This window comes from Eublepharis macularius, chromosome 5 (genome assembly GCF_028583425.1).
Source record: "Eublepharis macularius isolate TG4126 chromosome 5, MPM_Emac_v1.0, whole genome shotgun sequence".
NCBI lineage: Eukaryota > Metazoa > Chordata > Lepidosauria > Squamata > Eublepharidae > Eublepharis > Eublepharis macularius.
In genome coordinates this window covers 89,091,464-89,105,347 of record NC_072794.1, presented here as the reverse complement: position 1 = coordinate 89,105,347, position 13,884 = coordinate 89,091,464, and the positions used below count along the sequence as shown (strand labels likewise).

Genomic DNA, 13,884 nt, shown 5'->3' with positions numbered 1-13,884 from the left:
TCTTCAGGAATATCATTTAGATTGTATTTTGGCACTATGATTCTTTTAGTATTTCTCTTCAGCTTTATTCTAATTTTTGATATTAGCAACTCATGTATTACAATCAGCTCCTGTTTTAGCTGAGAGAATAGAGCTTCCCCATTTTCTGCTTCCAATTATATAATGTATTTGGTTCCTATATCGGTCACCCGGTGATTTCCAAGTATACAGTTGCCTTTTTGGTTGCCTGAAGCATGTATTAGCAATGAACAAGTTGTTGGCTTCACAAAATTCTATGAGTTACTCTCCTGCTTCATTTGTGATCCTAGTCCAAGTTTTCCAACTATATTTGATTCTGCTTTGCCTCCTACTTTTGCATTCCAGTCACCTATGAGTATCAGCATATCTTGTTTAGATGTATGATCAATTTCTTCTTGGACACTTGCAAAAAAGTTTTTGATTTCTTCCTCTTCGTAATCTGTAATTGAAGCATAAACTTGATTGATGGTTATATTAACAGGCTTTCCCTGAAGTCTGATTGATGTTACTCAGTCAGACTTTGCATTGTAGCTCTTGGCTGCTTGTGCTATGTCTTGCCTCATTATTAGAGCAACACCATTTCTTTTGAGTTTATTTCTGCAGTAAAACACTGTGGTTTTCTTACAAATAATGTCCTGAGTCAGTCCACATTAGTTCACTCACACCCAGGACTGCAGCATGTAAAAGTTCCATTTCTTGTTTTACGATTTCTAACTTACCTGGCTTCATACCTCTCACATTCCATGTTCCTATCAATGTGTGTCGTACAGCTTTGGATGTTCCTTTTGCATCTATTCCTTCTGCAAATGGATGTCCTTTTGGCTTTAATCCAGTCTCATCATTAAGAATAGCGCTATTCGTACTTGTCCTCAGCTCTTCCGCAGTAGCCAACTGAGTGCTATTCGACGTGGGGGTCCTGTCTTCCAGCACTGTATATTTTCTCAATTTGGATTGTCTCATCATGGGTTTTCAAGGTAAGAGATTTGCAGAAGTGGTTTACCATTGCCTTCTTCTGCTGTGCAGTACTAACCAGGGTTAGTTGAAGTGACACTGCCATTGTCTGTGAAAGATCCTCCACCAGTGTCACCTTCCACTACTGCTGCTGCCTAGTAGCTAACCTTCAAGAATTCTTCTGCTCCCATCACTGTTGGAACATTCAGTTCTCTTCTGCTGATGTGACCGCTGATTCCTGAAGGGGGTGGATAGATACATCTTCGTCTGGTGTCTCAGCTTTGACCGTTCCGCCATAAGTGACTTTGGACTGTGTGTTTTTCTGACTGAAAATGTTCTGAGTTGGTCCACATTAGTTCACTCACACTCAGGAATGCAATGTTTAAACGTTCCAGTTCTTGTTTTATGATTTCTAGCTTACCTCGCTTCATACTTCTCAAGTTCCATGTTCCTATTCTGTGTGTCGCACAGCTTTGGACGTTCCTTTTGTATCTATTCACATCTGCAACTGGATGTCCTTTTGGCTTCAATCAAGTCCCATAATTAAGAATAGTGCTATTTGTTGTTGTCCTCGGCTCTTCCCCAGTAGCCAATTAAGTGCCATCTGACCTGGGGGTCCTGTCTTCCAGCACTATATCTTTTTCATTTTGGATTATCTCATTATAGGGTTTTCAAGGTAAGAGATTAGCAAAGGTGGTTTACTATTGCCTTCTGCTTCGCAGTACTAATCAGGGTTAGTTGAAGTGACACTGCCGTTATCTGTGAAAGATCCTCCACTAGTGTCGCCTTCCACTATTGCTGCTGCCCAGTTGCTAACATTCAAGAATTCCTCCGCTTCCATCACCATTGGAACATTTAGTTCTCTTCTGCTGATGTGACCATTGATTCCTGAAGGGGGTGGATTCATCTTACTCTGGTGTCTCAGCTTTGACCATTTCACCTTGAGTGACTCTTCCAGTTTAGACTCTTGACCAAGCCTGTGCTCCTGACGGTGTTTTCTCAGCTTCACTGACACACTCAAACCCCCTCACCACATTAAGATGTGTATCCAAGAGGAAGCAAGTGATAAAGATGTGGAATTCACTGCCAGATTATGTAGTCTATCAGTGGCTTCCAGCCTTGGTGAATAAAGAGAACCTCCACATTCAGAGGCAGTTAATCTTTGAATACCAATGCCGGGAAGCTATTCCAGGAGAAGGCCTCAGCATCTCCCCCCTGTTGTTGGCTCTCCATAGCAACTGGTTGGCCACTGTGTGAGACAGGATGTTGAACTGGATGGACCACTGGTGTGATCCAGCAGGGTCTTCTTGCTTTCTTACTTCTTTTACCCATGCTCTTAACTCAGGCATTTCATCTTTAAAGCTGTTTTTATTGTTTGCTTCTAGACTGAATATTGTCTTTGTGTGCTGGAAATTTCTTTATGCTTTTTAATATTAATTATTCTTATGTTGTTACAGTTCTATTATATTGGTTTGGTATCTCTGCAGTAGGTGTCTGAAGACGGAACATATAAATTTGCTAAATAAATCCCTTTTTTCTTTGCATTCCCCCCAGCTCTTGTGTACTGCAATATGCCAGTCACCATGCTCTTCCCATATGTTGATTCATCCAACCCGATCTTTTGCAGGGCCACATGCTGTAAGGATGGATTGTGCACTTTCATTTTTAAAAAATCAGATCTGTGAATTTCTATGTAAGAAATGGTGCAGATATTTATAATTATGCCATAATGATGGTTTGGGGACTTAATGTGTTTTTGGCTATCTGCTTTTATTCATTTTCTATTTCAATACTTAAGGAATTTTATTTGATTCTCAATCAGCAGTTATTAGCTTTCTTTTCCCTGTGGGTGAATTCAAAGCTTACTGGCAAATATAAACCCTTTAATACATTTTGGTGATACCAACTGTTAAGTATGTGATGGAATTATATTCTAGATTTGTAAATTGCAGTTAATGATAGGACAATATTTGTTAATGATAGGATGTTTTGGAGGTCTTTTGTTCATAGCATCGTCATAGGTTGGAGGTGACTTGACAGCACATAACACACAACATTGTGTGGTTCCAGTTCTGCTCACCTTGTAGTTCATGTTGAAGAGTTCGAAAATACATTTTTTAATCTGTATACACAGTTTGTGGAAGTTTTCAGTTTGCATCACCCCCCATCTTAAAGGTAGACTCACTCTGGAGATAATATCTTCCATTAATGACTTGCAGAAATAATACTCACGAAATCTTGGAGCAAGATTTTAGAAAATAAAATAAAACTCTACTCTTATTCTGTTCTTCCTGTCTTTTAGTTTAACTTGGAGAATTTCTAAATTGGAATAGAAACACATATAGTTTGCTGCAGTTTTTCATTTCTTTTTTTACTGTTAAGTTAATGGTAGAGTTGATTAAAACTGCAGTTGCACAAGATTGGATTTTGTGCACTTTTAATCAGTGTGCAGATGCTTTTGTGTGCATTAGTAATCTATAAAGAATAATATCCAAAAAGGTCAGCAGACTGACCTTGCATACCAACAGGAATCCGGTTTGAAAAGAAAAATGAAAGAAAGACAGATCACTATTGTATTGGTGCTGCTCCACTTTCCTTCCTTCCTTCCTTCCTTCCTTCCTTCCTTCCTTCCTTCCTTCCTTCCTTCCTTCCTTCCTTTGTTTGTTTGTTTGTTTATAGCCCAACTTACCAAGACTTAGCATTAGCAAGGATCCAATACAGAGTTGGCGAATTGCTGAACCAGAACATAATCAATTCTAGGACTGACCTTAGACAACATGAAGCACAGGTAGTATATAGGAGTACATATTTAAAGCAACAGATAATATGTAAGGCAACATAGTGGTGAAGTCTGTGGTCCTTAACACTTTAGCAAAGCATCTGAGACCCCCTCCCTGCAATACCACCCTCCTATCTGAGTAAAAAGCCTTTTTGAATAATTTGGTTTTGCATTGTTTGTGGAAAGCCAGGAGAGCAGGCAGACCATTCCACAGGGTAGGGGCCACCACAGAGAAAGCCTTTGTATGGGCTGCTAGTGATTTTGCCCATGTGCAGGCCGGCACCTGCAAAAGACCTTGTTCACATGAGCGAAGCTGCCGTGGAGCTTACAAAACATTTTTTTAATGATGCCTTCATACACACATAGCCAGCACCCTTCAACAGTTGTATCAATTACTTGTATGAAGTGGTGAGACTCCCTTACTGAATTTGCAGATTACACAAGAATGGAAGAGATAACTAATACCTCCTGAAGACAAAAAATCAAGATAACCTTAGTAGGCTGAAAAAATGGTCTAAAACTCTGAAAATGAACCTCAGCCGAGACAAATACAATATTTTTCATTTAAACAAAAAAGGATCAAATATATAGGCACAGGATGGAGAATACCTGGCTTAGCGTTAGTGCATGTGAAAAGAATCACAAATGTGAGTCTGCAGTATGATAAGGCTGTAAAAAAAACTGGTGCAGTTTTAGGCTACATTAATAGAAGTATAGTATACAAATCACAAGAAATAATCTCATTCTCATCTGGGTGAGCACTGGGTGAGATGTCAGCATTGTGTCCATTTCTGGGCATCACACTTTTCAAGAAAGTTATAGACAAATTGGAACAGATTCAGGGGGCAACCCAAATAGTCGGGGGTCTAGAAAGCACAGCCTATGAGGAATGGTTAATGGAACTAGTCTGGATATGTTTAGCATAGAGAAATCTGAAGGGAGATATGATTGCTTCTTCAAAAACCCAAAGATTGTCATATAGAAGAAGGCAAGGATTTGTTCTTTGCTGCTCCAGAGAGCACTAATAATTATGGTATTAAATTACATAAGGAGAGATTTCAGTTGAACATTAAGATAAACTTTCTAAGGAAAGAGCAGTTTAACAACAGAACCAATTATCAGGGAGGTCTCCCTCACTGGATTCTAAGTTTGCAGTTTCCAAAAGTACAGACTCTGGGGTTGTCTCATTGCCTTTTCAGTTCTTTTAGAATGATGCAGGTGAGGAGTTACCTTCTTCGTGGTAATTCTGTCACTTTAGAAAATATGTTGAATCTTTTTGAACAGGCTAGTGTTTAAGGCGTAATTGTAGTATTAAGAGCCAGTGAGATGTAGTGGTTTGTATGTCAGATTAGAAGGACTGTGAAGATCTGCATTCAATTTCTTATTCTGCCATGAAACTTGCTGGATGACTTGGGTCAGTCTTTTTCAGCCTACCCTCATCAAAGATTTTCTGGATAAGATGGAAGGGGAAGAACCATATATGCTGCTCTGAGCACCTTAGAGGGCAGGTGGGATTATAAACAAATGACACAGCTAGAGCATTATTTACTAGGCAGATAACATTGTGAGTTTAGTGACTTATTCATTCATTTATTGATACAGCAAGAATTTTTTTTTGTGCTTATGTCTTGGTATTGGGAAGACTAAAAAAAGCAGAAGCGTGCTTTTTAAGAGTACAAGGGGCTTCATGGAAGAGTTGCATGTTTCCTAATAATTGTAGGTTATCCCTACTTTATTCGAAAGATGTTTTTTCAATAGAAAAACTGGATATTTTCAGGACTACAAGAAAAAACTGTGAAATATTTTTGTGTTGTAATGAATGAAGCCTAACTTAGATAGCTCATGAAAGCCTGATCTTGTTAGATGTCGAAAGCTGAGCAAGGTTAGCCTTGGTTACTGATTGGATGGGAGCCCTCCAAAGAAGACCAGGGTTGCCAGAGGCAGGCAATGGCAAACCATCTCTGTTAGTCTCACCTTGAAAAACTCAACAGGGATCGCCATATGTCAGCAGTGCCTTGATGGCACTCTTCACCACCAGTGAATGATATGCTTTTAAGACAAGCTTTTACCCAGTCAAAATACCTATAGTTTGAAGATTTTTATGTGAGATTATGACATTAGGGAATGAAAATTCCTGTGTTTGGTGCAGATGTATACAATATTTTCAATGATATAATAATTCTTCAAACATTGTCTGTGTCCACAATTACATATGCTGTAAAATATATGGTGATAATACACTATTGAAAAGAGTTCAGTGTTTTAGTTTTAAAGTTTAATTTGGTATCGAAACACACTGCTGGTTCTATTGTGGCTATATGAGACTACTTCTGTCCAAATAATATAATTTTGGTTTACAAGATATGTTTTCCTACTTCTCAGATGGCAAAAACTAAAAGGCCTATGCTAAAGTCGCGTAGTATGCAGCAGTTTGCAAATATCTTTCTGTGTGTGTGTGTGTGTGTGTGTGTGTGTGTGTGCATGCGTCTAATATTAGCTATATTTGCAATTTTGCCTGTAGAAAATAAAGGCGATTATACTTTCAGATATCAAATATATGCAAAATACATAAAGTTGTGCTGCTACGTTATAAAAGATGGATTTTGTGTTGTTAAAGTTGTAAAATAAGTTTAAGGTTGATAGGGAGGTAAGTTTTGCATATATTTCAATTGTTGTCAAGATTTCCATTTTCAGAATTTTTAGAATTGTTTAGAATGTGAGTTCCTTAAAGGTTATAGGGATCATATTTCCAAGCTTTTGCTCTCTAGATGTATCTTTAACAGCAAGTAGTAAGAATAAACTATCGATATCCTTTTTATTTGTTGCAATCCTTGATAAGCCATGTGCTGCAAACAAGTCAAAAATACATAAAAAGTAATACATAAAAGAATAATGTGTTTTGTAAAGGATTCATATTGTTGTTGAATGTGCCAGGGTGCAAACTTTTGCTACCTTAAGGGTTGTTTGATCAAAGCAATCAACAGGAGAAGAGAGGAACAAAAATAGTCAATTCTCACTGACCTGCTTCAAGTAGAACCAACCCCTGCTTTTCTCTGAGAAAGAGGTTTGGTGCACAGAGCAGAACCCCAAATTGCTTCTAATTTATGAAAATTTCTCTATGTGCATAACTGTGCAACATACATAAGGTGGAATAGCACCTTACCCTGAAAAACTTTAAATACTTAGAGTATATGAGAACCCCCTTTTGAGAAGAATCTCAGAGCTGCTCAGAGTGCTCTTTGGGGATTCTCTATAACAAATGATGTTCTAGTTAAGCCTCTTGCTTTACCAATCCCTTTGTCCCCTTGTCCAAACCACTAGGAATCTAAGGAACTGTTAAGAGTAGCAAGCACAATAGTTGTACCCAGGGGTCATTTTGTAGAAAAAGAACTGCAGGAACTCATTAGCATAACTCATTAGCATACGTCACACCCCTTGCCATCACCAGAAGTTTGTCATTGGCATAACTGATTTGCATATGCCACACCCCCTGACATCACTGGGGGAGGCTTTAGCACCCTACAGAGTGCCCTTTTTCTCCCTCCAGAGGAATACAGATATGTAATCTGAGGGCGCTTCTGGAAGACGACAATCAACAGATAACAATCAAAAGATGACAAAAAAATAACCTCAGAGGAAAAAAGTCACTACACAGTGTAGTACACACTAAGGAACAACCCTGTCCTTGCAGTGGCAAAGATCAAACTGAGGGAGAGGTCCCTTCAGTGGGCTTAGACTGCAGTAACTCTGCTTAAAATTGCACTATAAGTCACTTAACTCTACAATCCTCTCTAAGTGGCCACCTTGTGCACTTGCTAGGCCAGCACAGAACTTTCTAACACAGTTCAGACCTCAACTGCATCTCCTGGGCAACTTAAGAAGGAAAATGGCACGCTAGGCATATAACGGAAGCAGTAGAGCTGAGCCTCAGATGAAATGAATTCAAGATCTGTGGATATTTGTATTCATGATCTGTGGATTGATTTTTTTTCTCTCTCTATATATATACCACCCCCACCCTCTCTCTCCCTCCAGTCCACACCCACACACACACACACACACACACTTTCTCTCCCTCTACCCCCCCCCACTCTCACTCACTCACTCTCTCCCCCTCCAGTCCACATACTCTCACACACTCAGGAGACAAAAATAAAAATAAAGCAAATGAAATCAAAGCAACATACCCTCCTTTAGAAAGCCAGCCCCAGCAGCTGAGCTTACAGACACTCACTCACTCACTCACTCACTCACTCACTCACTCACTCACTCACTCACTCACTCACTCACTCACTCGAGTCACAAATGAAACTAAAGCAAGTGAAATCAAAGCAGCTTGCCCTCCTTTACACCAGCAGCCTGGCTTGCAGGCAACCAGGCAGACAGGCACTCACTCACTCACTCACTCACTCACTCACTCACTCACTCACTCACTCACTCACTCCCTCCCTCCCTCCCTCCCTCCCTCCCTCACTCAGGAGTCACAAATTAAAGTAAAGCAAGTGAAATCAAAGCAGCTTACCCTTCTTTACAAAGATAGCCCCAGCAGCCCGGCTGCTACCTCTGCTTCCTGCTACTAAAGAGACGGGCAGCAGGGAGGCAGCATTGAGGAAAAGGAATCACGTGGTCAGTGCCAAAACCTACGTGATCTCTTTTCAGAGCTACCGGAACACCATTCCAGCACGTTCCCCCTCCAAATGAGCCCGGGTTGTACCATCTTTCAGTGGTCTACAGCTGATAATCAGGACTAGAGATGGGCACAAACTGGAAAAAATATGAACCATGCGGTTTGTGGTTCGTCACATTTCACGAACCACGAACTTTCACGACCCTGCCCCGGTTCACAAATTGGTTCATTTTGGTTCATGAAAATGTGACTTTCGGGCCAGCAAATCACCACTTCCGGACCAGCAGAAGGCCACTTCTGTGTCAGCAGAAGGTCTGCAGGAAGTCCATCCCCTGTTGCCTAGGAAACTGATTGATCAGTGCCAGGCTGTCTGCAGTGACGAACCAAAAAACGAACCAAATGAACCAGCCTAAAGTTCATGGTGGTTTGTCAGAAATGAGCTCTGACGAACCGCTAGTTCACAAACCATGAACCGGCCTGGTTCGTGCTGAATTTTGGTTCATATTTCAGTTCGTGCCCATCTCTAATCAGGACTCATCCCCAAGACAAACAGTCTGTGACCCAATCAGACCCTAAATACTTAATCTGTATTTCTGTGTACAACCTTATACTCTTATTGTATATTTGATATTCTGCTGTGAAACAAAGCCCTGTTCTTCATCTCATGTTAATAAATAGTTTATTCCAGGAGAGGTGTGAAGCATTTTGGTTCCTTTATTTTTTAGTTTTACATAAATTCCATGGTACAGGTTTTAGCTAACCCAGATTTTCACTCACCCAAGTTAGCAAATAAACCAATCTCCACATACAAAATTTGATAGCTTGGTTAAAATAAAGAATTTTGTGTGATTTTAAAGTGTGTGTACCAGCGTAGAACTTGGTTTTCATTGCCTATTTTGTACCCCACCCTCTTAAGAAGATCAGGCTTTTTCACTTTCAGGCAAAATAGGCTCATATATAAGTGCTGTTTCAGAGCTTTATTTAGTAAAGAGTCAAAGGAAGCCCTTGGTGACAAAATGTAACTGAGGAGTGCACGCCTTTCAGTGATGAAGTAAACTGCATGTTTGGTAAGACACTGAGGTTATTGCTTCAAGCTGATCACAGTCATAGCTTTCTATGGCTTGAGTGGCCTAGATAAACCTGTCATAGCACCAGGTGTTACAGTAATTATATAGCTAATGTATTTTTTACCTTTTCACTTTCTACCTCTATAAGGGACTCTTCCACTTAAATTGAACTGTAATTTTAATCACGGTCATTATACCTTAGATTATAATTAAATTTGTGTGGCATAAATATACATTTATGGAAATCGTGCCATGAAAAGCAAAAATCGGCTTTGCATTAACAAAAAAGAGGGAGGAAGAGGGGAAGTTTTATTTGCCTCTACATCTTAGTATGTGCTCTCTGCCAAAGACCTGCATGACCTACTTTACAACAATAGCAGAAGAATCAAGCTGAGGTTTTTTGTTAAACTGTTTTAAATTGGCCATGAATTTTACCTACATGTTCATTTGTAAGTATCCTTTTTTAAAAATAGCAACTGTATTTCTGAGACTTAAGGTGGTATTTCCCCCGTTTTACTTTCTGTTCAGATAATTAGCACCATGGAGCCTCAGGTATCCAATGGCCCTACATCCAATACAACCAACGGTCCTGCCAGCAACAGTAGGAACTGCCCTTCTCCTATGCAGACAGGGGCTGCTACGGACGACAGCAAAACCAACCTCATAGTCAACTACTTACCCCAGAACATGACCCAGGAGGAGTTCAGGAGCCTTTTTGGGAGCATTGGTGAAATAGAGTCCTGCAAGCTTGTAAGAGACAAAATTACAGGTAAAGTGGTACAACATTTTTTACATTTCTTGACATTACAGGTCACCTGATATGGGGCTATGTTTGTGTGTTCTTTTATAAGATTTTTGATACTTTTTGTTAAGCATCAAAGATTAATATTTTAATTAATATTAAAAATAATATTTATTAATCTTTGGTAAAACTGTTTAAATTTCCAAGTAATATACTGTTTGGGCATATATAGTTTCTGATTTTCTTATTCATCCACGTACAAATAATGGAGGTTGGCCAGGACATTCAAAAATAGAGTATGTCACACATGTACATGAATGTGCAAGAGCTGTGAGTTTGAGAGTTGAAGGCAACTGCTTGGTTATATGTATCAGGCATGTAGTACACATGTATATAATGATACGTCAAACAATGAGCAGATAATAAATGTGAGCAGAGTAGATTAGGTATTGAATTTGTATCCACCACCACACAAACTAGAAGCAGCCCTCCTGACTCTCTAAGCCCATGCATTGCCAGGCTTAGCAACCATGGAAGATGAGCCCTTTTTGTAATTAGTAACTGACTTGGCTATGGTCACTGAGTAAGCTCATATCTTACAGTTCAATGTTCCTTTCAAATTTAGCATTTTTAAAAGTTAGTGTTGATTTTAAAGATTGAACCAGGGTATGCATTCACTCTCTAAATCATTGAATATCATCCCATTTCTAATCCTTCCTTGATTTGTATCTCCTGGAAATACTTTATACAAGTTATCCCATAGAGCAGCCCATCTCTTGTTTTGTCTTCTTGAGAACTAGATGGACTTTTGGCCAGAATATCTAGGGAAGATTATAAACTTCCTGACACTTCCTATGTTTATTTCTACATTGGCTTTGGTTCACTGCAGCTGGTGCTGTATTAGGTTCATATTAGTGACCATTGGGTGCAGTTCAGAATGTAGAAGCAAACCTCTCTATTCAAAAGACTTAGAATTCACATTATATTGATATGTACAAAAGCATGAGGTCAGGATTAACCTTTTAATGGAAAGGATAGAAGTGTTGTCATAGCAGCAGAAATACAGATAAATCAGGTGATTCAGGAAAGGGTGTGCTGAAAAAGACTCTCTGAGTTAAGGTATGGGTTGTTGAATAGGAAGTGAGAGGCTATTCTAGCCATAAGGATCCATGTAACAGAAGACATAGTGAGAGAAAGATGACAAATACTAATCGAATGCTGAGGAGAAAGCAAGGAAATGCACAAGAGGGAGGGGGAATAATTGAAGATGGAGAGGTTAAGAGCTTTAAAAGCAAGGAAATGAAATAATTACGGGGACAGATAACTTTAGGAGAGGAGCAGCATGGTGCAGGTCAGGAAGTTATGGGTGTTTGTGAACTGCAGAGACCACAAAAGATGGGGCTTAAGTTGTAGTACTACTAATCTTCCAGAGAATGGAGAAGAAAAACATAGAACAAGAATATAGAGAGTAGAAAGTAATATAAAAGCAGTGGTGAAAGTATATAGATAGAAATAGGATGTGTGAGTGTTTGATGATTGCAAAATCTCTAATAAAAGAGATCAGAGAGTGCTTGAAAGAGAAACCTTGACTAGTTGGAGAACCACTAAAAAGAAATAGATTATGAAGAAAAGAAAATGGGTGGCCTAGTTGGTGATCATAGCCTGATGGGCAAGCATGAAGCAATGCTATTGTTGTATCCCCCTCCCCCTTTAGATTAGTTTACTGTAACTGAAATGCTTTGAATATATGCTACAAAATAAGCCTTTCCATACCATATTCTGCGATTAATAGAAATATGTCTTATGAGATGATAAGAAAATAGGTATTAGCATGGAAATGGTAGACAAACTGTAGCTGCTGGTCACTGTGAAAATAGATGGCTGGAGAAACCGCTGTCAGCTGCAGCATCACCATCTGTCCAACCTATGACAAGTGGTATGGCCCTATACTGTGGAGTAATTGCTGAAATTTCACACTTATGATTGGTATATCATAGTAATGCATAGATGCAATAGATAACATCACTGGCAGGCTCTGATTTTGGTCCCTTAAGTAGCACTGCTTTTTTAAAGAATAAACCATGATGAATATATTGGGTGTTGGCTGTATATGTCTAGTGCATGTCCCTATATATCATCTGGGGTTAGAACCCGAATGAGACCTAGCAAGGCTTGATTGGAGCAGGACTTGTCTAGTAGCTCTGAAGCAACCGTCAGGAAATAACAGCATATAGGGAGCAAAATGTAGCATTTAGAGGACAGACTCTTCAGCTTCTTGAAGAGGTAACACGGAGGAAGAGCATTTCTTCAGCAAGGTTCTAGGTGCAACTGAGTATCTGAATAGCAAGGGAAAAGAAGCTTCCTATGCACCTAATTCTCTTTAGCTAAGAAACTGAATACAAATCTAATGAGAGTCCTACCTAAACATCTTCCAGTTGCACACTTTGGCTTCTCTTTCAGGAAATTACAAATAAGGGTCTAAGGCAGTTTGGTGAGGTTATGAAGCTGTAGATTCTCATTTCATTTTTGAGACGTTTGAACCTCTAGCAGCAGGATATGGAGTAAGGCTTCCATTCTGAGTTGACAGACTTGCAGTTCGTTTGTAGGATCTGCGGCAGACTCTCAGTGGCCCACACCATAAAGCTGTCCCCTCAGCAGAATCACTGTTCACATTTTCTTGAGATTATAATGTGACAGTTGTATAGCTGTCTGAAATTCCTATGACCTGAAACTTTTTCAGTAGGCCTGATGAAAGTTAGATCAGTTTATCTGTAAATTGTGATGGAGATTATATTGTTTACACAAAATGTTTGAAGACATGCTGGTAGTTGCTGGAGGGAGATATTGGTAGGAGTTGGAGGCATTTGTATCCTCTCTTGCTGTAGAAGAATAAGAACGTGTAGTGACTTTGTTATGCCAGCATAGCCATGCTTTCTCACCTTCAGTACATTTTATGAGGCTGATTCAGTTGGCCTATTTGAAACTTCATATATTTGAGTGGGCATACTGAAAACTTTAGTATGCTGAAAAGAATACTTAAACTGTAATAAGACTGAATTACAAAAACTTTTTGAAAGGGCTGTAAACATTTTTGATATTTCAGATAAGTACTTAAACGATTATTGCTAGGCTGGCTATCCCTAACTGCTTATGTATTTAAAAGTTCACTGCTAGGACCTTGATATTTAAAATATATTTCCAACCTATTGTTATCTGGTAATAATATTCAGAATTCTTCTTTCTGGCTTTAGATATATAGACCTGTGATTCGTAATGTTGCTCATTGCTTTGCAATGATACAGGGGTTAAATAAGCATATTTGTCTGAAAAACTGCTAATTTGGTACTGCACAGAAACAAGTTCATAAAGAATGAGACAGCATTTTATTTGGAAATCAGAAACAGGATTGTAAACTTTCATTTTGTTTGGTAACTTCCAAGAGCAGGCAGGAAAAGGTAAAAGGTACCAGATAAAAATTTTAAGCAGGCATATTTTAATTGTCAGAGTGGGTTTGCCACAGAGTAAAATGTCCTAAAGAAAACAAGACAGGAAGAAGAGACCAAAGATATTTGGCTTCGTTTGGCAGGAATGTTTAATAAAAGCAGAACTTCTAGTTGTTAAGTGTGCTTATTAAATTCTTCATTTACACTACCTAATTAATTCTAGCATTTTAAATTAACAGTGAAACTGGTCCCTGCTG

At 39.1% G+C, this 13,884-nt stretch overlaps 1 protein-coding gene across 2 annotated transcripts in view; it reads left to right on the top strand.

Moving 5' to 3' along the window:
* Positions 1-13,884, top strand: part of ELAVL4 (ELAV like RNA binding protein 4) — a 149,878-nt gene that overhangs the window by 25,302 nt on the left and 110,692 nt on the right. The window contains exon 2 of one of the 2 annotated variants that reach the window (XM_054980239.1): positions 9,971-10,211. In XM_054980239.1, the coding sequence (XP_054836214.1) occupies positions 9,971-10,211 (241 nt within the window). Of the gene's footprint in view, positions 1-9,958; positions 10,212-13,884 lie in introns of those variants that run through there. The other variant, XM_054980240.1, reaches the window with a different exon arrangement.